Here is a 22,221-nt window from a genome sequence, read left to right as displayed (position 1 = left end):
AAAGAATATGAAGTGAACATCAAATCTTTTCTGCAACAAATTCAATAGTTGACAAGTACACTGGTAGAAACTGTAAGTACAAAGCTAATAATGATACACGAAAAAAAGAGACTGCACACTGAAATGCAAACAAGAGAAAAAATTTCTTTTTTGAAGAAAAAAATAACCTCACTTAGGAACAGAAATAAATTACTAGACAGCACAACATTATCACACCAATTACCAGTTGACCTCATTACTTTATGATTGGAATACTTGCAGGCTTATCACTAAAATCGTTGGGAAGAGAAGATTCTTAGTAGGAGGACATCTGAATAGTGCGCAACTTTCCCAGCCTCACAGAGTTGACATAATCTGTAGGGCAATGTGCTGCTATACCGGGCATTGCCAATCCTAGTATCCTGAGAAATATGGAGAACCATCCTTCCTTATACTCTGGCCCATGGGTGAATCCCATTGTCAAACTTCTTATTAACTCCCAAACCGCATTGAGATGTTCCGTGATCAGATGTGTTATCCCAAAGTCATTTTTATTTGGCTCCTCATCCATTATCTGTAAACAATAACAAACAAAAGAAGAAGCCAACTCAATATGATGAAGGTTATGAAGCATTTATCACAGAAAAAAGTTGCACCGTCATGTCAAGCAGTAAATACAACTCAACACAAGCCTATTTCATGATATCTTCAATTTATATCTACATAAATGATATTTATGATAGGAATTAGGAAGCAGTAGTTTGCAGTGTTAAATAAGACCTTGATTCAACCAACAGTTTAAACAGTTTTACCAATTTAATTAAACATGTGAAGCGTATCAACGGATCAATATAAAAGCATGGGGTGTTCCAGATTTGATACTAAACCCATTTGTCTTGACAGAATATCAAGGGAACAAGGTATAATTTAAATATGTTAAGAAAAGGTGTAAAACAGGTGGGGATAAGTGAAAACCTGCTCAATATAACAGCTGTTGTAGTAAAGGCACACCCCAAAATGCTTATACAAGAAGTTTTCATCATCATAAGGCAACCTGGGCACCAGGTCATTACAGTAAACTACTCTGAAGTACTTGGGGACCGGGTGATCTAAATGAGCTTCCATGAACCTCCCAAGCTGTCTGTTCCCAACCCTTGGCTGTCCAAATGTGTATACTCCCAACAACTTTTGAACTAGCTTCATCTCCTCATGTAGCACCAGCACTATTGGAAGCAAAGTAGCAAGAGCCCCTCCTAAACTATGCCCAGTGACTATATATTTTGCATTCTTGTGCTCTTCAAGCAAGCTCTTGAGCTTTTGTCTCACCAGATAGTATGCAGTCATCTCCACCATTTCTGGCAGGATGTCCTTGTTACCAATACCAGCAGACCTTTCAGAGTGGCCATCTGCATTTGAGGAGTTTACTTCTGCAGCTTCTGAACAGGTGTGCTTTGTCCTCTTCTTCTGAAGGTGATAATGAAAGGTAGCAGTATCTTCTCTGTTGCCCAAACCTAATGCCTCCAGAAATCCCATATGAATCTTTCCTAGTTTTGGAATTTCATACCAAGAGTAATCAAAATCAGTACACCAATCGTCAGCATCAAAAGGTTCTGTGCCCCGAAAGCTGATCAATATTAGATTTGCATCCTTAGGCTTGTCGCATAGCATAAAAACTTGAGTGGATTTCTCCTTTTGGTAATCTACAAATGATTGCCAATCAAAGAGGGAATTAATATACCATTAAATGTAAGGGGGCCTATAAAACAAACAAATTTGACTCTAGGGAGCATAAAGAAAATAATCAAGTAAACAGGGAAATATTCATAGGGAAGTGAAACAAAGAACTCCAAAGTCTCAACAGATTCCGGTTAACACAATTCACATTCAGAATGCATCTCTTACCATCCCAGCAGTTGTAGAAGTCCACGAAGTGCATCTGCATATGTCAGGTGTGTTGATTGCAAAGTCATTAGTTGCCACCAGAAGTTGGTAGAATTCATGATTGAATCGATGATTACCAGAACAACATAATTGAAATTGAGGTCAGAGAAGAGGAATAGAGTGGCTTGCCTTCCAATGATGAACCACAACATTCCTAATAACTTCAGCATTCTCATATGCTAGCTTGGATGCCATCATACATAGGTCCATTGTTGCTCGGTCATCCAATTCAACTTTTCTGACTCCCTCCCCTGGAGCAGAATTATGCAAATCTTCCACTAACTTCTTGCCCTGGTAGAGGTCTACTCGCTCATCTAAGTGTCCAATACTACTAATAAAAGTCTCAGTGCCTCTCTTTGGTATAACTACGTCTCCTGCATCCCACAGTCATCTTACTAACCATAAACGCCATAAGTTTGACAGAATTTGCAGTTATGATATATTAAATTATTAATCTTAAACAAAGTGTAAAAAATATATTTTATTATAATGACGACCAAAATCAAGGCAATCTCAACTGTCTAGGGCATTTTGATATATTGAAAAACAGTGTCAAATTCAGAATTGGAATCCTGAAAATGCTTTTTTTTCTTCGATCACATATGCAGCAGTCCACCTTAGTTACAAAATATTTGTCACTTTTTTACATGCTTCAATCTATTTACAAATATGACATATATATGTAAGCAATATTACACGTGTATCTTACTAAAAGAAAAAGGAACAAAGAGACATTAGAAAGAGAATTACCATGGAGAAGGTTGTGTAACAAGCCAAAGATGGAGCCATTCTGAGAAATAAGATTGAGAAAGAAGTCAACCACATAGCCAGTGAACTCCATGGGCTTTCTAAATAAGTGAATGATCTTGCGTGCTACGATGGACACCAAAATGACCCAACGGCGGTCAGCCGCTTCTCCACTCACCAAATCCTGGTCTGAGCTTTCCAAGAACCTTACCCCACTCTCTGTGTCACCCCACAATGAGTACCTCATCAGGTCCCAAATCCCACCCTTCTCTGGCCTCACAATCAGGTACCTGAGATCATCATGCAAACCATCGTTCATGTCTCGGAACTCGGTGCTACTAGCCATGATCGTGTCTTTCTCTTCACTTTACTGAATCTCGAAGTGTTTTGTTTCAGGTTTTGGGAACTTCAGATCTTCGGATGTTTGTTCCTGTAAGACACACGGAAGAACATTAATTGATGTGTCACATAGAGAGCGGCTATCATTATAACCTGTCAGGAGAATGGGCTAAGGATCGGTCACGTGTGCAATTTTAGCACAACTCGGAAAAGTTTCTATGAAAGAGAATTCTAATTCCCGGTTCTTATGTTACAAGCCTCATATATGTGAGAATGAAAACAAATGTACAGTAAAGTAGCTAAAGATACCGTACTAACGATGAGTACTGAATTCTTCTCTGCAGACAATCAATCAGAAATTCCGAATAACAGATTGCGGATAAGTACACCCAGAATCTGAAAATCGTCATCACCACCAGCATGACTCGACTCCACAATGCCACCGGCATGGCTCGACTCGACAATGCCATGCCGTATGTGGGCCTTAGGCCTTAACAACCTCACGTCCTGACCCCACTATCCATATTTCTTTCTCGACTATATCTATATAGGACGAAGAGGAATTGCATTTCTTTCTGATAGGAGAAAAAGAAAGGCTCATGTCATGCGCACACCACAAGCCATTTTTTCCTATAGAAATATTTTTGCTTTTTTTATTCTTAGACTATAATTGTTTGTTTAGATGGGAGAACTTGATTTTGCACCTATGGGTAATTTAATTAATAAGGCTATGCTTGGGGTGATAAGGTTTTTTTACCCAAGATTTCTTCCTAGTTGCGACCTGGCGATATCAACTTAGGCAACAATTTGCGGACTACAATTCTGTAATAACTGCCGCATACTTATTACACTATTGTACGTTACTTTCTTTTGACAGACAAGAATCCGGAAAAAATGAAAAAAGCTTAGAAGGAAAAAAAAAAGGCTAGAATTCGAGAATTTAGTCTTGCAATTAAAGGTTTAAAGCTCTTAACAAAAAATAAGTAAATATTTAAAGCTGTAAGAAGATTTAAATACTTTATTTATTGCTTTGATTTTAAGGAGTCAGATTTTGATATTTTATAGTTTTATAAATTAGATAGACAAAATTGTCTTCGCAAGATTGATATTTGTATTTAAACTTTTGCGAGCTTTGATAGGAGTATTTTGGCATTAATTATAAATTTTGCAAGTTTGAAATATTTGTAATGTGTTGGAAATTTAATTTTTTTTGTAAAATGTATTATTTGAAGATATTTGTGGGATTTTGATTTTTGTTTTGATAAGATATTTGTTGCTTTACATGCTTATAAGATTATTTCATGAATACATGATACTATCATCTCTTAAATCTTTAAGTTTAAAATGAGATAATTTAATAAATTGTTTTGATATCAATCACGAAAACTTACACTCAACATATCAAATATTATTCATTTTAATTCAAAAAGATTTTGAAGTTTTATATAAAAGAACATTTCATAGGTATATATTTTTACAAATTTTTATAAATTTTTAACATCAATCGAGACTTCACAAATTCCATTCTATTCTCTCAATATAACATCTTGATTTCTTAAAACAAAAACCGTGAAACTAACTTAAGCCAACAACAGCGTAAGGAAAAAGTAAGCATTAGCATGGAATTATAGAAAAACTGCCGTAGTTCAAAATGGAACACAATGACAGAATGACCAATCTACAAGTTGGCATCATTTCTTGAATGGCTCTCAAAGCTTGCACCATTAAACTGCTTGTGTACGTATTGAGAGAAAGGGTGAGATGCGTAGACGTATTGAAAAACCTAAAAACAGTAAGTTGTTGATTTGCATTAGAAATAGTACAAATCTAGTTTGTTGAGACTGCGATGTTTGTTTTAGTAAGAACTCAGTCATTGGCCAATTCACTAGCAATACTTGGCACCCATGTTCTCATCTCAGGTAAAGAAGCGAGATGTGCAAAATTTAAAATTGTTCGAACCCAAATTTAGTCCAAAACTGAATTTTAATAAATTTGGATTTTAAAGATCCGAGATTCAACAATGAAAACCTCTGCCAAGTCCATAATCTTAAAAGAATTCATGTCATCTGCCACAACGACTCATTTTTGAAGTAAAATGGAAACTTCGATAAATTATACACAAACAATAAATAGTCATCATTCAGATCAAAAGCATTAAACAATCGCTCTGCTTGTTTCCAAACTCAAATCTTCTTATTTCTAATTAATCTTTTAGGATGAAAGGAGAACATGGGAGCTAGCAAAGCATTACGTACGTTATCAAAATTGCAGTAACCAATTTCCAAAATGAAGCTTGTCAGTACGTTTTGTACCAGAAAAAGCAAATATGAGTTGAAAAGGAGGGGGGAGAAAAAGAGAAAATGTATGGCTAAGAATAGAAGAAGCTTCCTAAATCCTAATCCTGTGTGCGTACGCAAGATGTAAAATTGGGCTGCTTGACCAGAGCCTGGCCCCTTTTTTCTCCAACAGTTTGAAAGTTTAAGCCTTGCCCTTTGAACGAAGCAAAACTTTGGGGCCCCAAAATTAGACTCAATCTTCAAGAAACAGCAAAGCTCAAGCTGGCATTGACTCGGCCCAAGGATTTCAACCTTTCAAAACAAGAAAGCAAACTGAACCCCCTATTTCCTCAAACATGTATAATATCGTGTGCAATACTGTCTATTTAGAAAAAAATTAGATTACAAGATAATTTTCGGTAAACAAAATAGTGAAAATACGCAAATGATGTATTTCTGTTATTGATTTAGCATTCAAGTACCAACAAACAGATAGCTACGTGGCTTTTTCGTTTCTTTCTTCTTGTTTTTTTCTGATTGGTTGGGAAAAATATTTGGAGTCCCAATATTATTCTCTTTGATTTATGTAATAACATCTTTTCAAATGCGGCAAATAATTACGGGCTTAATACCAGGATTAAAAAGGAAAGTAACCAAATTAAAAAAAAAAAAAAAAGACAAAGCTAACGCCACCGATCACCGACACAAAGTTGGAGTACTGTTTCAATTGCAAACGTAGCATATCTCAAAGACAAATGTTGCCTATTAATTAACGCCACATGGCGTAGTGCGCAACATCTTTGCGGGATCCTTTTTGACAAAACCATTTCTCCTACCATTTATTTATATAATATATATATAGTAAAAGAATTAAAATCTTATTTATTTTTTAAAATTATTTAATATATTATTGTTATAATTTTTTTTTAAAAAAAATACATTAATTAGAACAAATTTATTATAACTATTACCTTGATTGTTGTTTTTAATTATTTTTTACATTGTTTGATTAATTAATTTCCTTTTTAAAATAAATAAAACATATAACAAAATTTTTTTTATAAAGTGTCCTTGTCATTAAAAAAATAAAATCAAATTGTCAATCAACACATGTCCAATCTCTTTGAACGGAATTTTTGCCTGTTTTCTTGTGGGTTTATATTTCGCCCAACGTTAGTTTTCATTTCATTGTTTAATAACAGGGTTGCCCCATTCGAGCAAACTGACCTTTTGCCTTCATTACAAGAATTTGTACAAGTTTGTTGATTTGAACAGCAAAACTAGTTCACTTTAATTTAGTTATATTGAAGCTTAAGGAATCATTTCATTTCAATTTTTCCAACAAACCTTTGAAAAGGACATTATTCATTAAAGTCAACATTTAAACGCGTTTTTCACTCCAACAAAGTTAATCAAATGTTTCAAAAAGAACCATCATTTCTCCATATTCTGTTCCATAGAAAGTATTTCATGTGGTATTTTTCAATAAGATTTCATTAATTACTTATTATTATTATTATTATTATTATTATTATTATTATTATATTGAAAATAACATTTTCCTTTTTTTCTCCTTTCTCCAATGTTTCAATCCTCAAACTTAAAATTTATTAGTAAATTGTATAGTATTACTATTAACAATAATCTCAAGCACCAAAGCTTTCAGAAAATGGCTTTTGACTTTTTGGGGTATAAAGAAAAAAGAGAGCCCTATGTCTGACTTTTTAAGCTCTATGTAAACACCAGCCGTCCCCACCTTTAATTACCTAATTAAAGTGCATGTGACAAAAATTAGGGAATTAAAGCAAGCTTTGAAATCCCACCAAATTGTAAGGTTGAGCAAATAATATTCATTAAGCATTTTGTGTAAACGAGGCAAGTGAAATGTAACTTCATTAACAAACCAAACTATAAATGGTTGAGATTAATCACACAAAGTCCTCCTGGCATTTTTAGTGTTGTTACTTGATAACTCCATATCAACCTAAAGCTTCTGTTTGGGTTTTTTCAAAGAAAAACAAAGCAAAATGAGAGGAGGAAAGGTTTTTTTTTTTAATTTGTTTGGTATTGTGGTGTGGGGCTAGAGTTTATGTGCCCCATTCAAGTAAAACAATAAGGGTTTTCATTGTTTGTTTGTTTTAGTGGGAGCCATGAACTTCCCTTATAAGTCTGCCACACAAAAATACTACTAACAATTCCTGCCCATTACCTCAACGACCCTGAGTTTTTTTTTCTTCTTTTTTTAGTTTTACAGTTCTAATACCACCAAAAAATTGTTATTATTTAAAGAATAAAAAAGAAAAATCGAAAGGAAGGTTAGGGTGCAATTTGCAAACGCTAACAATCTGGATTCTATTCTACCACCTCCATGTCTAAATCTGAGAGTGACTGTCACACAATCCAAAAATGTCTACAGTTGTGCCATCATTCTAGTCATCCTGAAACCAGCTTAATCATTCAAGAATCTATTGCGAAACTTACGCCCTTCAAAAAATCTTACATGTTGTTTACCAGCACTATAACAAAACAAAAACTAAAACCATGTAGAAATTGTGAACAGATGAACAATACTTTGTCAAGAACAAGAAATAATGGTATGGCATAAGATAAATTATGCATTCAACTGTCCCCTTCAACTGTAATCATTTACTGTTATTAAAAGTAATAATGTTTGTTTAATAATTTTAGCAATCATATTTAATCTTCAAAGCAATGTATTATCTCTCTGTGTCTCTCTTTTCTGGTCCTTATAAAACATAGATGGGGCCATAACCTTGAGGCCAACTACTGCTACTTGCTAACCCCCTTAAAAATCTGTATAATTATGATTACGACAATTAAATAAAATGAAAAACCCGCAGGCAAATCTAAAGGCGTGTCATAAGCCTTGTGAAAGCTACGGCTCTTATTTTATTAGTATTGCATAACATTTTAAAGGAAAGAACGAGTATTTAGCAAAGCCAGAACACCTACCAAAAGCGTAAGCATCTCTTTACTTTTTTGCATTTTTTTTAACAGTGTCAGTCACATGAAAAACAGAAAGGAAAAACAAAAACCAAAATACAAAAAATGGGAATTTGTGATGTCTACATAAATACCACTATTAATGTTAATGATAATGTTATAGCCATAGGCAATGTAAAAATATAAGCTTTCCTGTGGCTTTGGATTCTTCTGGCAAATCGTGCCTGCCAGCTTTTACTTGGTTATGGCTAAACAAGTCTAAAATTTGTCCCACAAAGAAAATTATTGTATTATTATAAAAGCGGAAGAATAAGAAAAAGGGTCCAAGACAGCCTTAGACCAAAGCCAGTTCTGGTTCTGGGTGGTGATCAGTTTGGAGAGAGATGAGGAAGAATTGGAGAAAAGGTTTGGTTTTGCTGCTGTTCACAGTCTGCATTTTGGGGTTTAAGCCCAGATGTGCCAATGGTGCTACAGATCAAGGAGATGGTTAGTCTTACTTTGCTTTTCTGCCTTATTCTGTTTTAGATTTTGGATTCTGCATGTGCTTACTTTTTCTTGCCAAATCTGTAATCTTTGGTGTCGCTTTTTGGTTGGCTTTCTGTTATGTTATCTGCTTTGAGCTGCTTGTGGCTTAAAATAGACTTCCTTGATCGCATTCCCTTTCGAGTTTTGAACTTTTTTTAGTTTTGTTTATAAAGTTTTGACCTTGCTTTCCAAAGGTGGGTTCTTGTAGATTATGGAGATAAGTTCAAAGATGAGGAAAGTTTGGTTTTTTTGTTGTCATTTTAATTCATATCTAGGATATGGATTACTGGACAAATTTATGATCTTTTGAATTAGTGATTTAAGGTCTTCGCTGAATGCTGGTAATTAGACCAAGTGCAATCTTTCTCCCCACTGCTTTTCCTGGGTATCAACAGGATTTGTTGTTCGTCTTGTGGAGTCATTGCTCATAACATTGGAGTGTCAGATGGGAGGGTATCCTGCAGTAACCCAAGTATGAGGTCTACTACGGTGGGAATTCCAGCTTGGTGCCGTTCAATATGGTTGGCTTATACTCTTATTTATCAGCATTGCTAGTGAATGGAAGGATCGAACTTGGACATTTAGCTGGTTTCAAAGCAATGATGCCTGGATATAGCATTAGCTCAATTGTTTCTGTGTTAAGACTGGATTATCAAGACTGAGAATAGCTTTTGTATGTCAGGAGAGACAACTACTCATGTTTGCTAAGACTACCTGAATGGGAGTCTATAACTTGCCTAACCTATATCAGCAATTAAAATGATTCCCTTAGAGATTAACTTCAAAATCCCTGGCACTCATGACTGCCTATTGGAATCACAATGATTAACAAGGTTTTATCTCTTTGTAGACTATATGCATAGTGAGTGTAAATTAGACCCAAAACTTAATATTTCAAATTATTTTGATGAGAGCAAGGCTTTCACAGAGAGATACCAATAAAATCTCTTTCTCCTGATGGTCAAATTAGTGATGATGTTTTACCACTGCAGCTGTCAAAATCGATGTCCCAAAATGGTGGAAGAGAAACATTTGAGTAATGGATTGGATTCACATATTTACCTTTTTTCTTCTTTCAGTGTCTACTCAGGAGAAGAATTTATTTAAATTGCAAAATGGTCTTTCCTCTCTGGCTGCACTGTTTTTTTTTTTTTGACATTCTTCAAAGAAATAGCATTTTTCTGCTTGAATATTGATCCTTTTTCAGATTTCCCCGTTTTGTTGTGAATCCAATATTCCTAACCAAATTGTTTCTGACTACTTATTTTACTCATTAATAATTTATTCTTTGTGGAAGAGCTATGTCACTTACTGGATAGATAAACATCTATATACTAACAAGATAAATTTGTTAAATACACAAATTATGTGCATTGAAGCACACACTAATGTATGAGTGACTATAATCTACTATTTTCCATGGAATTTTGCAACAGAGAAGTGGGAATAATTTAAGACATGTAATTGAAAATTTTCCCTGGGTTACTCATCCTATTTGTGGATGTTTGATATGCAGCTTCAGCTCTAGGGGGTATGTTCAGCAGTTTAAATTCACCACAGCAGCTAACAGGATGGACCTCTAGCAATGGTGATCCATGTGGGCAGTCCTGGAAAGGTGTTACTTGTTCGGGCCAACGTGTCACTGAAATGTGATCTCCTTCGTTCCCTATTTGCCTTTGAGATGTGTTGTCCTACATCATGCTGATGCTAACTATAGTATGTTCTTCTATTGTCCTTTTTACCAGTAAACTGTCGAATCTTGGACTTTCTGGGTCAATTTACAACCTTCAAAGTTTGACATCATTGAAGGAACTGTAAGAATCTATAATCTTTTATAGTGGGTTGATTTTTTCTATATTCATTTGATTATCTTCATACCGATATTTGACAAAATCTGCAGGGACATGAGCCAAAACAATATTGCAGGCGAAATACCATATAATCTTCCTCCGAACTTGCAGCAATTGTATGCTTCATATGTGCATTTGTTTCCTTTCCTACTGCTACTGTTTCATTTCTGATTTTTATAGTGATTTATGTATAATATAATGTTCTTTTATATGCAGAAACCTTGCATTTAATCAATTTACTGGAAGCGTCCCTTATGTCTTCCATGACATGCCTTCTCTTCAATACCTGTGAGTAATGTTCCAATCATTAATTACTTGACACAAGGTCCATAGAAATTTAAACCCTTATACTTTTTTCTTTTTTCTTTTCCATTTCTGGAAATGCAGAAATCTTGGTCATAACCAGTTGCAGAACCAATTGAATGACATGTTTGCACCACTTTCTTCCCTCTCCACATTGTAAGATGTTCTTCCTGCCACCAATCACGTTACATAGTTTTTCATAGATGCCTGTCTTTTAGCCTATTTAACTAAAAGAATAAGTTAACAGTTACCTCTATTCCTTGCTGCAGGGATCTCTCTTTCAATGCTCTTACTGGTGATCTCCCTGAGAGTTTTAAAAATCTCTCTAGTGTGAACTCTATGTAAGTGTTATAGGAAAAATCTTTTGCAGAACAAGTATATTTGGTGGATTTTCGTCATATGTTTTATCTACCCTTATGCAGGTATTTGCAAAACAACCAGTTTACAGGCACTATTGATGTCCTTGCCAATCTTCCCCTTGATAATCTGTGGGTAACCAGTATATCTGTTTAAAAAGGCTAGAGCATCATATTGTTTTCTTATAATGTAATTGACCCTGTTATCCTGCCATTTGTGATAGCTGCTTTTATGTCTCACAGGTATGTTTCAAATAACCGTTTTACTGGCTGGATACCTGATCAGTTGAAAAGTATCAATTTGCAGTAAGCATTTGACTGCATTAACAAGTGCTGTGATTTCTATTTTGTTATCAAAGAAAGTTCTTTGCTATTTCAATCTGAGTAATCTTCATGACAGGAAGGACGGAAACTCATGGAGCTCGGGACCTGCTCCCCCACCTCCACCTGGTACCCCTCCTGCCACTAGAAACAACAGAAATCACAAATCTGGTAGCAATAGTTCCCCATCGGATGGTGGTTCTGGTGGTGGCAGTAGCAAATCAGGCATTGGAGGTGGAGGCATAGCAGGAATAGTGATTTCCATCCTGATTGTTGGGGCTATAGTAGCATTCTTTCTGGTGAAAAGAAGATCCAAGAGGTCATCCTCAGATATTGAAAAGCTTGATAATGAACCCTTTGCTCCTCTTGCTTCTAACGAAGTGCAAGGTAACACTCATAGTCTATCTGCAATTCTGCACACTGGCACACTGGCCAGTTGAGTGTCACCATAAATATATCTTTATTGTTTGCTTCATGTTGCTTGTAATGCTACTGTATTGGATTTCTTAGTGAAGAGATTTTATGAGTGTCTTTTATTTTTAGCAGCAAACAGCTATAAACTTGTTCTTGTAGTTATTAGATATCTGAAGAACATTTAGGAACTGATAAAGTAAAAATTTCAGTAGATTACAAGAATATAAGCTTCAGTGAAAAATCCATTCTTGACTCTGTGATTTCGTGGGCATTTCTTCTTATCTTCATATGCAAATTCTCTTGTGAATTTAAGCATTTTGCTCCATCTCTTAATGGTATCATAAATGAAACTAAATCTTAGCCAATAGGAGACTCTGATGACTTTTGGTTGTCTTTCTTTTCATTTCTTTTTTTTCTTTCGCGGGGAGAGGGGGGCGAGGGGGGGGAGGGGGGTTGGGGTGGTGTAGGGGAAGGGGCTGGGGGAATTAGGATAATTCTGCACTTTCCCTAAATTGTACAGCATTACTTTGCTTTCTTCACAGTCTATGTTAACTCCTTTTCTCCTCTAAAATCTTTTGGCTTTGTATACTTTTTTACTTCTCTTCATCAAACTATCTGTTTCTCTTACCTAAAATTGTATTGCAGAAATGAAATCCATTCAGTCTTCCTCTTCAATTGACACCAAGACCTTTGATACACCTGCTTCAATAAACCTTCGACCCCCTCCCATCGACCGCCACAAATCATTTGATGAAGAAGACTTTTCTAAAAAGCCCGTTGTTGTTAAGAAAGCTGTCCCAGCCCCTACAAATGTTACATCATATTCAATAGCAGACCTCCAGATGGCTACAGGCAGTTTCAGTGTTGAAAATCTTCTTGGTGAAGGGTGTTTTGGACGTGTTTATCGAGCTCAATTTGATGATGGCAAGGTAGACACTCCTGCCTGTTAAATGCATTAGTCATGTCAAAATAAATGGAGCATGATCTGTGCTTAAATTTTTATTGTGACTTCTGTTTTAATTCATGCTCTAACCTGAGAAATATTCTCGTCATCAGCATATATTTAATTTACATTTGCCTCGCTTTTCCTAGCTGTGACCTTCATGTGTGTTACATGATTATCTTCAAAAAGACATCTCCCTTTCTTGCAATTACTGCTGCAGATGCCAATGTTGTTGATCTGCCTAGTTTTTGGTTCAAAGTTTGTCAGTTACTTGCCTTAAGTGCTTTAAATGTGTTCTACACAGCACTCACCTAACTGGTAAACTTGTTTTGTACTGTCGTAGGTTCTTGCTGTGAAGAAAATAGATTCATCAGCTCTTCCCAGTGAAATATCTGATGATTTTATAGAGATAGTTTCAAATATCTCCCAGTTGCATCACACAAATGTAACAGAGCTGGTTGGCTATTGTTCAGAGCATGGACAGCACCTGCTTGTCTATGAGTTCCACAAAAATGGCTCACTGCATGACTTTCTCCATGTATCAGATGAGTACAGCAAGCCGTTGATTTGGAACTCTCGTGTTAAAATTGCTCTGGGGACTGCACGTGCATTAGAGTAAGTTGATAACTAAATAATGGACAACAACCTTCGCTTTTTTTCCTTGTAAACATCTAACACTGAGCACTCTACCCCCAATATCTTTTACTCTCCCCTTTGGTCATCTTTTGGAATGTGGGGTGTTTTGGCATTTGCATCTTTTACTTGAAACAATTTACTAATTTGCTAGTAATAGCCAATTGATTGTAATTGAGAATTAACTATTTTAAGATACTAAATTTAAAAAAAAAAAAAACTATTTTTAAGATGCTAGTAGCGTATCTTTTGACTATTAGGATCTCCAAATTTTTGTTAAGATTGGATATGTGCTATAGGGTAGAAATGTATTGGACTAAGTGAACCAGGAGCTGGGCTTGCATACTTGCAGTGGTTATTATCTATTGTCAAATGGCTACTTGGAATTCATTAGAAGGTTTTTTCCAGGTACCTGCATGAAGTTTGCTCACCATCTATTGTTCATAAAAATATCAAGTCAGCCAACATCTTACTTGATGCTGAGCTCAATCCTCACCTTTCAGACTCGGGCTTGGCAACCTTTATTCCAGATGCAGATCAGGTGAATTTTGTGCATCCTAGAATTTACTGTTATTGCATGAACTAGTAACTTTTTTTTTTTATATAATTGGGGGAGGGGGGATTCAAACCCTGCTCTTTAGGTAGGGGGATAATGCACCAACCAATAAGCCAAATGCTTGGGTGCGCATGAACTAGTAACTTCCTTTGATGTTAGTTATTAAGTTTCCCACTAGCACTGCACAACCATGTTGTACGTCATTTATATTTTGAATTGTCTTGTCTCTTTTGTGAGTACTTGCCTATGTTAATTGGCATTTGTCAAAGGATGAGACTGACTAATACTATCTTTGACTTTTGCATCTTTATATCCTGTTCCAAGTTAATCTTACAATCAGTAGAGTTCATCTAAACATTCTTTCACCACAAATGTAGCAACAGTAAGAAAAATGTTCAAATGGCTAGTTTCTGTGCTTCCTCACAATATCTCACATGCAAAAGTTTTTTCATTCTGTGACACTAATTCAAGTTTTTCAAGCCTGAGTTGCTTGACCTATGAACAATATCATTTATGCCTCTGGATATGACAAACAATGTTTGCTGAAGTGCCAAAGGGTTTTCCGTGGCACTTATGTGATGCTGAAAGTGACTGATGAATGCAGGGAAACAGAAATATAAAGAACCCTTCAATGACCTATTGACCATGGTCAAAGTACCTTAGTGTTGGACTAGTTGCTTAAGTACATACTGAAACTGTCTCCTTCTCATGTGCAGGTACTAAATCGTGATGATGTAGGGTCTGGATACAGTGCACCTGAGGTTGCTATGTCTGGTCTGTACTCTCTTAAGAGTGATGTTTACAGTTTTGGAGTGGTTATGTTGGAACTTCTCACTGGACGTAAGCCATTTGATAGGTGAGGAATCATCTATAAAGAATTGGGTATTCCATCATTCAGTGTATTGGCATCCTGTTAGTTCACCAGAATTCTAACTAGTATTTGAGTGTTTTTAACAGCACAAGGCCAAGACTTGAGCAATCTTTGGTTCGATGGGCAACACCTCAGCTCCATGACATTGATGCTCTATCTAAGATGGTTGACCCAGCACTTAAAGGGCTTTACCCCGTTAAATCTCTCTCGCGTTTTGCAGATGTGATTGCTCTTTGTGTCCAGGTAATGTCTTGGTTGAAAAAAGGAAGACACTTTATGACCTTTTTCTTGTTTCATCTACCTTAAATCTTCAATGAATTGGCATAAGCATGGTGTTAAGGGGGCCACCTTAATGGCTCATGTAGTTGTCAAAATTTTCCAACATATGGAAAGAGAAAGATATATTGTAGATATAAACTGGTACGTAAGAGTCCCGGATTGTAAACCATATGGACAGAGCAAGAACTTGTAGAACAGTACACTGCTGTAGTATTAAACTGATTCTTTTAATTATTTCTTTGGGGCAGCCGGAGCCTGAGTTTCGACCACCTATGTCAGAAGTGGTTCAAGCATTGGTTCGACTAGTGCAGCGAGCTAACATGAGTAAGAGAACAATTGGGACGGACCAAGGAGCATCTCAGCGAACCGACAACCCTGATGCACATGACGACTACATGTCTTAAATGGCTGCAGTAGTCCTGCTAAGACTGTTTTGGTGACGAGGACTTGAGATTGTAATCATGTTAAAAGTTTTCGTTTGATTGTAATATTATTACTATACCCCCTAACTTTAGCGTCAGTTTCAAGTCAGCCCTGCGCTTTGTAATATGTTGCAATATGGTCCAATCGGTGGCACCCATTTAATTAAAATTCTTTCACCGTTCTGTATATGTTGAACTTTGGTGTTTCTTTTAATTCTCTTTACAATAATAAGACACATAATAATTCCCTCAGTTCTCACTTCCTTTGTAGCTATGGTAATTTGTCCCTTAATTTTCAATTTCAAAGATTAGTATATGGTGGATGGGGTATTTGAATACTCTCAGTAATGTTTAATTACATTAAAAGCCAACATCTCTTCTAATGAACGGGACTTTGGGGAAATTTAGGGTGCGAGATTTTTATTTTTCGGTGCTGCTCCATAAATTATGTTAAGATGATAAAGCAATTGAACCTTTAAACTCTAATAGCATTTTTTTTTAAATAAGCTAGCTAATGTAACTAACCATTTCTATAATCTAATTTCATCAACAACTCTTTTAAGGAATTTTATTTATGAAGCAGGAGCACAACAATTTTATAAAAAAACCCAATGAAATATTGCAAACATTTTTTTTCCTTTTATAAATGTATTAATGCAACTAAAACTTTGCTTTCAAAGTCTGGTATTGACCAACGGCATTCCCCTTTAAACATAATTTGGGAATAAAAACGTCCCTTTCGGCTTTCAACTTAATTGTATACCATATATTTTGGAGTTGCACTAAACTTCTGGTAACCCTTGATGACTTTGTTTACAGCATCCAGAAAATCTTTTTCAGTTGCCGTCTTCCTTCTTGCTCGTATTGCAAACATTCCAGCCTCTGTGCAGACACTCCTTATGTCAGCACCTGCAAAAGAAACCATTAAGTCCCAGAATAATCCTAAATAAAACAAATTATTTAACAGAAAAAGAATAGAAAAGAAAATAAATACAGCACATCAGATTCAAGAACATAAAACAAGGTCTAGGAAGATGAAACTCGACCTGTAGAATTAGGACAAAGTCGAGCAAGAAGTTCAAATCTAATGTCCCTTTCACAATTCATAGTTCTTGTATGGATTTTGAAGATTTGAGTCCGGCTCTCCATATCAGGAAGACCAAACTCAACCTTGCGGTCCAATCGTCCGGGACGTAAAAGTGCAGGATCCAGGGTGTCAGGCCTGGATAACGGTGCCCAAAAGAGTTAAAACAAGCTACATTTCAAGCATCACTCATGCAGACAAAAAGACCAACACAATCAATATGAAAAAAACAGAAAAGTTCAAAACTTCAAGTTCTACTGCACAACAAATTCAGAAGGGCATTCTACAGTGGTTTCACAGGGTTTTATACATGCTGCAATTTATTGCAAAATAGAAAAGAATATACAGTGAGCTAAGAGAGTAAAGGCAGAATATGTAACCTGTTAGTTGCCATCAGAACTTTGATATTTCCACGGGCATCAAACCCATCAAGCTGATTGACAATCTCAAGCATTGTTCGCTGCACCTCATTATCTCCACCGACACCATCATCAAAACGTGCACCCCCAATAGCATCAACTTCATCAAAGAACACAATACATGCTTTTTTGGAACGTGCCATCTGCAACAGGTAACATCTTGTTAGAAAATAGGAGAGGACCAAAAAAACAGTAAAAGAATAGTTGCGGGAGAAAACATGAATCATTGAAATGTAGCAGGTAATAACCTGGAAAAGTTCCCGCACCATCCTAGCTCCCTCACCAACGTATTTCTGAACAAGCTCACTTCCAATAACACGGATGAAGCAAGCATCTGTTCTATTTGCCACAGCCCTCGCTAGAAGGGTCTTACCAGTTCCAGGAGGACCATAACAGAGAACACCTTTAGGTGGATCAATCCCAAGCTTAACAAATTTCTCAGGATGTAGCATGGGCAGCTCAACAACCTAAATAAACAAAATCAAATGTTACACGAACAACTACCAACTAATTTGTTATTTTATGTTGCTAATACAGCAGCAAAGGGATTGAGATTCTACATATAAACATATATAACCAACAACATACCTCTCGCATCTTTTCAATCTGCTCCTTGCATCCACCAACATCATTATAGGTGACATCAGGCTTCTCCTCCACAGTCATCATGGTCACACTTGGATCAATTTTTGGAGGTAAGGGAATCTGTATCTGATATTTATTGCGATCCACCCTGCAATGCAGAACATGATTGCACACGATTAATACACAAAAGCAAACAGGGTGATTAAGACAAAAAGATAAGAAAACCTAAAAAATAAAAAGTAATTAAAGCATGGACTCCCAATAGTATCTCAGCAACACACAAATAGTCCACATATTATACGGATTTAAAAAGACTTCAAAAGAAAACAAAAAAATAATAATAATTTCAATGGGAATAAAACTCGATCCAAAGTATGAAAGTAACAGGAATTAACAGAGAAATCTTTTAATAAATAGGAAACTTACCCCACCCGCATGCCTTCTTCTATGTCAGTGGGGGAAACTTTGTCACCCAGCCCCACAACAAACTGCACTTCATAACACACATTCACGCTATATATTTGAAATTCAAATTCTATTTCTTGTGACAAAGGACCGATTTTAGGCCACCAACAAGACAAGAACACAAAACAATTTAACAACTCAACTACATACCTTAGCAATTTGCTTTACATTAATAACATATTTAGCATCCTCTGTGTTTGGATTGATTATTTTTGTGCATCTTGCAACCTAGGTGATGAAAACAGTCAGTGCTCAAGAAACTTGAACTGCAAATACAAAATTTTTGTCTAAACTCCCTTTTAGAAGAAAGAAAGAACTAATACCTGGAGAGGTTGCTCCTCTTGCATCATTTGCTTATCTGATACAAGATCCCATTGACTGGGTGCAGCTAACCCAGTGTCTGATTCTTTGATACCTATTTTGGACATTAGACATGACAGAACTTAAGATGATTTATATGTTAATAACAATAGAAACATGCAATAGAAACTAAAAGATGCCAATTATTATAGCAAAAAGTTAGCCAATAGTAAAAATAAAGAAACAAATAAACAGTATTACCAAATTCAGGGGAATATTTAATAAAAATGTACAAAAAGTCAATAATGATTGGTAGGAGACTATCAGCTGCTAAACATCATCTAACATGACCCCAAAAAACTACAAAATCAGAGTGGTAATGTTGCTGCTATCAGTTGATGTTACAAAGCAAGCAACAAAGCAAACTGTCTTCAGTCCAATTTACCAGCAGATTGTGATGGGTAAGAATTCCAGGAACAAACATTTTCGTCCATCATAACTATAATAGCAGACTGTACTAAACTTTAAAGCAAATCCAGAACTTTTGGTATTATCATGCAAACTTTAGGGAAACTAAATGCAACCATGCATCGCATCCTGTTCATATTGCGTTATCCTCCAGGCATGTTGGGTCGCATATAGATATAAATTTACTTTTCCTTTGTTTTTGTTTGAGAAAATTCGTAATATAAACATGGACTATAACATGTACCACAAAATCATCTTCAAAAGATAAAATAAAAGCAAGTATCCTTTTCAGCTCAATACATGCATAACTTTTTATCCTCTCAAGGTTGATGTTTAAATAATTCATGTCTGAACGGTAGCACAAAGATGAAAGCTCATGCACACATAGGGGATCCAAAAGAAGGAAAAATGAAGTTGAACATACCACAAAGGTCATTGACCTTTTTGGCCATCTCTTTGATTTCTTTTTCCGCTTTCTTGATGCTATTAGAATATGGACCTAAACCCTGCCAAAAATAAGGAAAAGTTTAGACATGCCATAAAATATATATACTTTTTAGGGTTTTCCAAAGATAGTCGTTTCACAAAGCAGGCAAGCTCGCACTTATGAGTTAATGTTTATATAAACCGCAAAATTAGTTTTAATCTTTGTGAGTACAAGGGAACAACACATTGTATAGAATCCAGGAAGTTACAGCCTTTACTGACGGAACTATATTCCACGGTTAAATCCTAGCTAAAACACGAGCAAAATCAACGAAACTAGAGCCGAATTAAAAAAAATCCAAAATTAACGTTCAATGTAAAATAAATAGCAGAGAAAGAGAGGGAGTGCTTTTGTTAAAAACAAAAAACAAAAAAGAAAGAAAGAATTTCTCCTGGAACGTACATAAGTTTTCAATAACGCGATATCGTCTTCATCCAAAGGCTTTGGATTCTTCTCCGCCATCGGATCATCCTCTGGTTGAGCCACCATATTTTGATCGAGCAATCGATCTGTCCTTTGCAGTTAGTTTCGATTTTCTTGTGCGACAAGAAGAGAATGAGTGACTTTATTTTCATTTGGCTCTGTTGGGCTATTTATAGTTGAGATCCTCCCAGAAAAGCAATTCGTTTTGAAAAGGACATGGAAATGGGCTTCAGCCCTCCAAGCAGCCCAAGGTGTAGAGGTCCATCTCTAGCGGTATTAAGCCAACTCCAGAAGGTTCTGGGCTCTAGCAAGGCCTACGAGGAATGGGCTCTTTCTTTGTTCGGTTTATATGTTTATATTTTTTAGTAATTTTTAGTGTGGTTTGTGTAGGAACAAATTAAAATGGATTAGTACATAAAAAATATATATATGCAGATAAATATGCATGATAAAAAATAATATTTTATTAAATCTTAGAAAAATATAGAAAATTATTAAATCAAGATAGTATATAATAATGAAATGGCATTAAAATATAGTAAACAATAAAATTGGGAATTAAAAATAACAAAATATTTATTTGAATAAAGCCTATGGCTGAATTTTTATTCATAATGTGGAAAGTCACAATTCTAAGTTAATTTTCCTAATTGAGGGATTTTGATTTGGGCTCTACTAGAATGATAGGAGAGTTTTAATTTTGTGTTTCAATATCTTGAATTCTAGTAATTATTTTTTAAGTAAAAAATAAAAAATTAAAATTTAATTATTTAAAAAAGGTTAAAAAAATATAAGAGTAAATTAAATAATAAGTTATGAAGCTAATACATATTATTATTTAAAAGTAATAATAACTAATAAATATTTTGCTCATTATGCATCATCAACATCCATTCATTAATCATTGCATTCATTTTGAGTGTATAAATTTGTGAACAAATGACAACCTCGATGATAAGACTTTCCTAAGAAACTTGTAAATATAAGTTTTCTCGAAGAATTCTTTAAATGAAAAAGCATTCTTGAGTTCCACCAAAATGATGAGAGGATTGAGGAGATGTTTTCAACAAAACATTTTCATTTGATTCTTAAATAAGTGAAGAATTTGCATCAATTGACAACATATCTTTTGCAAATAGATTGAAAGCCCTCACAATGGGACTTTTTTGAGAAACTTGTAAAGATAAGTTTTCAAGAAGAACTTTCTATATGAAAAGGCATTCTCAAATTCCACCAAAATGATGGGAGAGTGTAGGAAATGTTTTCAAAAAGGTTTCCATTTGTTATTTAATAAAACCAGAATTTGCATCACTCTACATAATATTTATGTGAACAAATTACAACCTTGATGATGGGACTTTCTTAAAAAACTTGTAAAGATAAGCCTTTTCGAGAAACTTTCGAGGTGAGAAAACATTTTCAAATTCTATCATAATGATGAAAGTGTCTAGGAAATCTTTTAAAATAATAAAAGGTTTTCATTTGTTGTTTAATCAAATCGGAATTCACATCATTCATTCCATTATCATATTATGTGTATTCAAAATATTGAACCGGGATATGAATGATAATACCCGATGATGTGGCTTTCTCGAGAGACTCGTAAAGATAAGTTTATCGAGGAATTTTGTAGGTGAGGAAAACCTCTTATATTTCGTCTAAAGAAGCTTTCCGACACAAGGTTTCATTCATGCGTCGACAAAAAATAATAATGAAAATAAAACATATAAAAAAACAAAAAATCACACATATCAAATATTTAATAAATCTAATGGTGGAATTATTCGAGAGGATAAGCATGTATCCTTGAACACTCCCGAGATGTGGAGAATTTTCTTAAGTCTCATTAGAATGCCGAGAGGACTTAGGAACATCTTCAATATGCAAATAATAGGTAAAAACGGGAGGAAAAGACAAAAAGAAAAGATGAAACAAGTAATTAATGATTAAGGGAAATAGAAATGAAATCAAGAATTCAAAATTAAGGCTAAAATAGGATAACATATAGTTAATTGGTAACGTTCTTCAAATAAGCGTCACAAGGTACTAATTCTTTCCCACGCGTAATCATAATCTTTACTCCATTTCCTTATGTTAGACCAAACCGTATATTTTTTAATGAATTTAAGTTAAATTTAAGATCTTGTTAAAAAAGATAGATTTAATAAGGTAATCAATCACACTTAACCAAACAAAAATTGGTGATAACTCCAAATTTCACATCGAGGTGGCCAGATTTTTTTTTTCTTCTTTTTCCTAAGGACAAACTTT

At 35.1% G+C, this 22,221-nt stretch overlaps 3 protein-coding genes across 5 annotated transcripts; 1 reads left to right on the top strand and 2 right to left on the bottom strand.

Annotated features, from left to right (window-relative positions):
• Positions 1-13: 13 nt before the first annotated feature.
• LOC18596329 (alpha/beta-Hydrolases superfamily protein) lies at positions 14-3,541 on the bottom strand. Of its 3 annotated transcripts, none has more exons than XM_018123488.2 (6): positions 3,316-3,541; positions 2,671-3,097; positions 2,050-2,294; positions 1,882-1,915; positions 955-1,679; positions 14-553 (listed from the first exon to the last, which is right to left on the bottom strand). In XM_018123488.2, exons 2-6 carry the CDS (start codon positions 3,011-3,013, stop codon positions 296-298), a joined length of 1,605 nt encoding a protein of 534 aa, XP_017978977.2. In that variant the 5' UTR covers positions 3,014-3,097; positions 3,316-3,541; the 3' UTR covers positions 14-295. The 3 variants fall into 3 exon arrangements, with proteins under 3 accessions (XP_017978977.2, XP_017978976.2, XP_017978975.2); XM_018123487.2 differs by having other exon boundaries at positions 3,321-3,541; XM_018123486.2 differs by having other exon boundaries at positions 3,325-3,541.
• Positions 3,542-8,275: 4,734 nt separating this feature from the next.
• On the top strand, positions 8,276-15,978 carry SRF6 (STRUBBELIG-receptor family 6). Its single transcript, XM_018123056.2, has 16 exons — positions 8,276-8,732; positions 10,288-10,420; positions 10,517-10,585; positions 10,672-10,737; positions 10,838-10,909; positions 11,009-11,080; positions 11,194-11,265; positions 11,347-11,412; positions 11,524-11,586; positions 11,681-11,988; positions 12,661-12,944; positions 13,302-13,573; positions 14,000-14,132; positions 14,864-15,003; positions 15,105-15,261; positions 15,546-15,978. Exons 1-16 carry the CDS (start codon positions 8,630-8,632, stop codon positions 15,699-15,701), a joined length of 2,166 nt encoding a protein of 721 aa, XP_017978545.2. The 5' UTR covers positions 8,276-8,629; the 3' UTR covers positions 15,702-15,978.
• A 282-nt stretch (positions 15,979-16,260) lies between these two features.
• LOC18596327 (26S proteasome regulatory subunit 7A-like) lies at positions 16,261-20,107 on the bottom strand. The gene is made up of 10 exons (XM_007024732.3): positions 19,930-20,107; positions 19,465-19,546; positions 18,596-18,687; positions 18,423-18,500; positions 18,234-18,295; positions 17,811-17,955; positions 17,471-17,689; positions 17,184-17,365; positions 16,766-16,941; positions 16,261-16,628 (listed from the first exon to the last, which is right to left on the bottom strand). The coding sequence occupies exons 1-10, from the start codon at positions 20,014-20,016 to the stop codon at positions 16,471-16,473; spliced, it is 1,281 nt and encodes a 426-aa protein (XP_007024794.1). The 5' UTR covers positions 20,017-20,107; the 3' UTR covers positions 16,261-16,470.
• Positions 20,108-22,221: the final 2,114 nt, after the last annotated feature.

The sequence above is a fragment of the Theobroma cacao genome, chromosome 6, assembly GCF_053813885.1.
Source record: "Theobroma cacao isolate CCN51 chromosome 6, ASM5381388v1, whole genome shotgun sequence".
Lineage (NCBI taxonomy): Eukaryota > Viridiplantae > Streptophyta > Magnoliopsida > Malvales > Malvaceae > Theobroma > Theobroma cacao.
The sequence above is the reverse complement of the archived record's forward strand: the minus strand, read 5'-3'. Positions and strand labels throughout refer to the sequence as shown.

Excerpts from the sequence above, each read along its gene's own strand:
- SRF6 (XM_018123056.2), top strand. The coding sequence starts at position 8,630 with ATGAGGAAGAATTGGAGAAAAGGTTTGGTTTTGCTGCTGTTCACAGTC. Across the intron at positions 10,738-10,837 it reads CCTCCGAACTTGCAGCAATT|AAACCTTGCATTTAATCAAT; the intron begins GTATGCTTCATA and ends TTTTATATGCAG. Across the intron at positions 10,910-11,008 it reads ATGCCTTCTCTTCAATACCT|AAATCTTGGTCATAACCAGT; the intron begins GTGAGTAATGTT and ends CTGGAAATGCAG.
- LOC18596327 (XM_007024732.3), bottom strand. The coding sequence starts at position 20,016 with ATGGTGGCTCAACCAGAGGATGATCCGATGGCGGAGAAGAATCCAAAG. Across the intron at positions 18,296-18,422 it reads ATGTAAAGCAAATTGCTAAG|TTTGTTGTGGGGCTGGGTGA; the intron begins GTATGTAGTTGA and ends TATGAAGTGCAG. Across the intron at positions 16,942-17,183 it reads GTTCTGATGGCAACTAACAG|GCCTGACACCCTGGATCCTG; the intron begins GTTACATATTCT and ends ACCGTTATCCAG.
- LOC18596329 (XM_018123488.2), bottom strand. The coding sequence starts at position 3,013 with ATGGCTAGTAGCACCGAGTTCCGAGACATGAACGATGGTTTGCATGAT. Across the intron at positions 1,916-2,049 it reads TTGTGGTTCATCATTGGAAG|ATGCACTTCGTGGACTTCTA; the intron begins GCAAGCCACTCT and ends TGACATATGCAG. Across the intron at positions 1,680-1,881 it reads CTTCTACAACTGCTGGGATG|ATTACCAAAAGGAGAAATCC; the intron begins GTAAGAGATGCA and ends AATCATTTGTAG.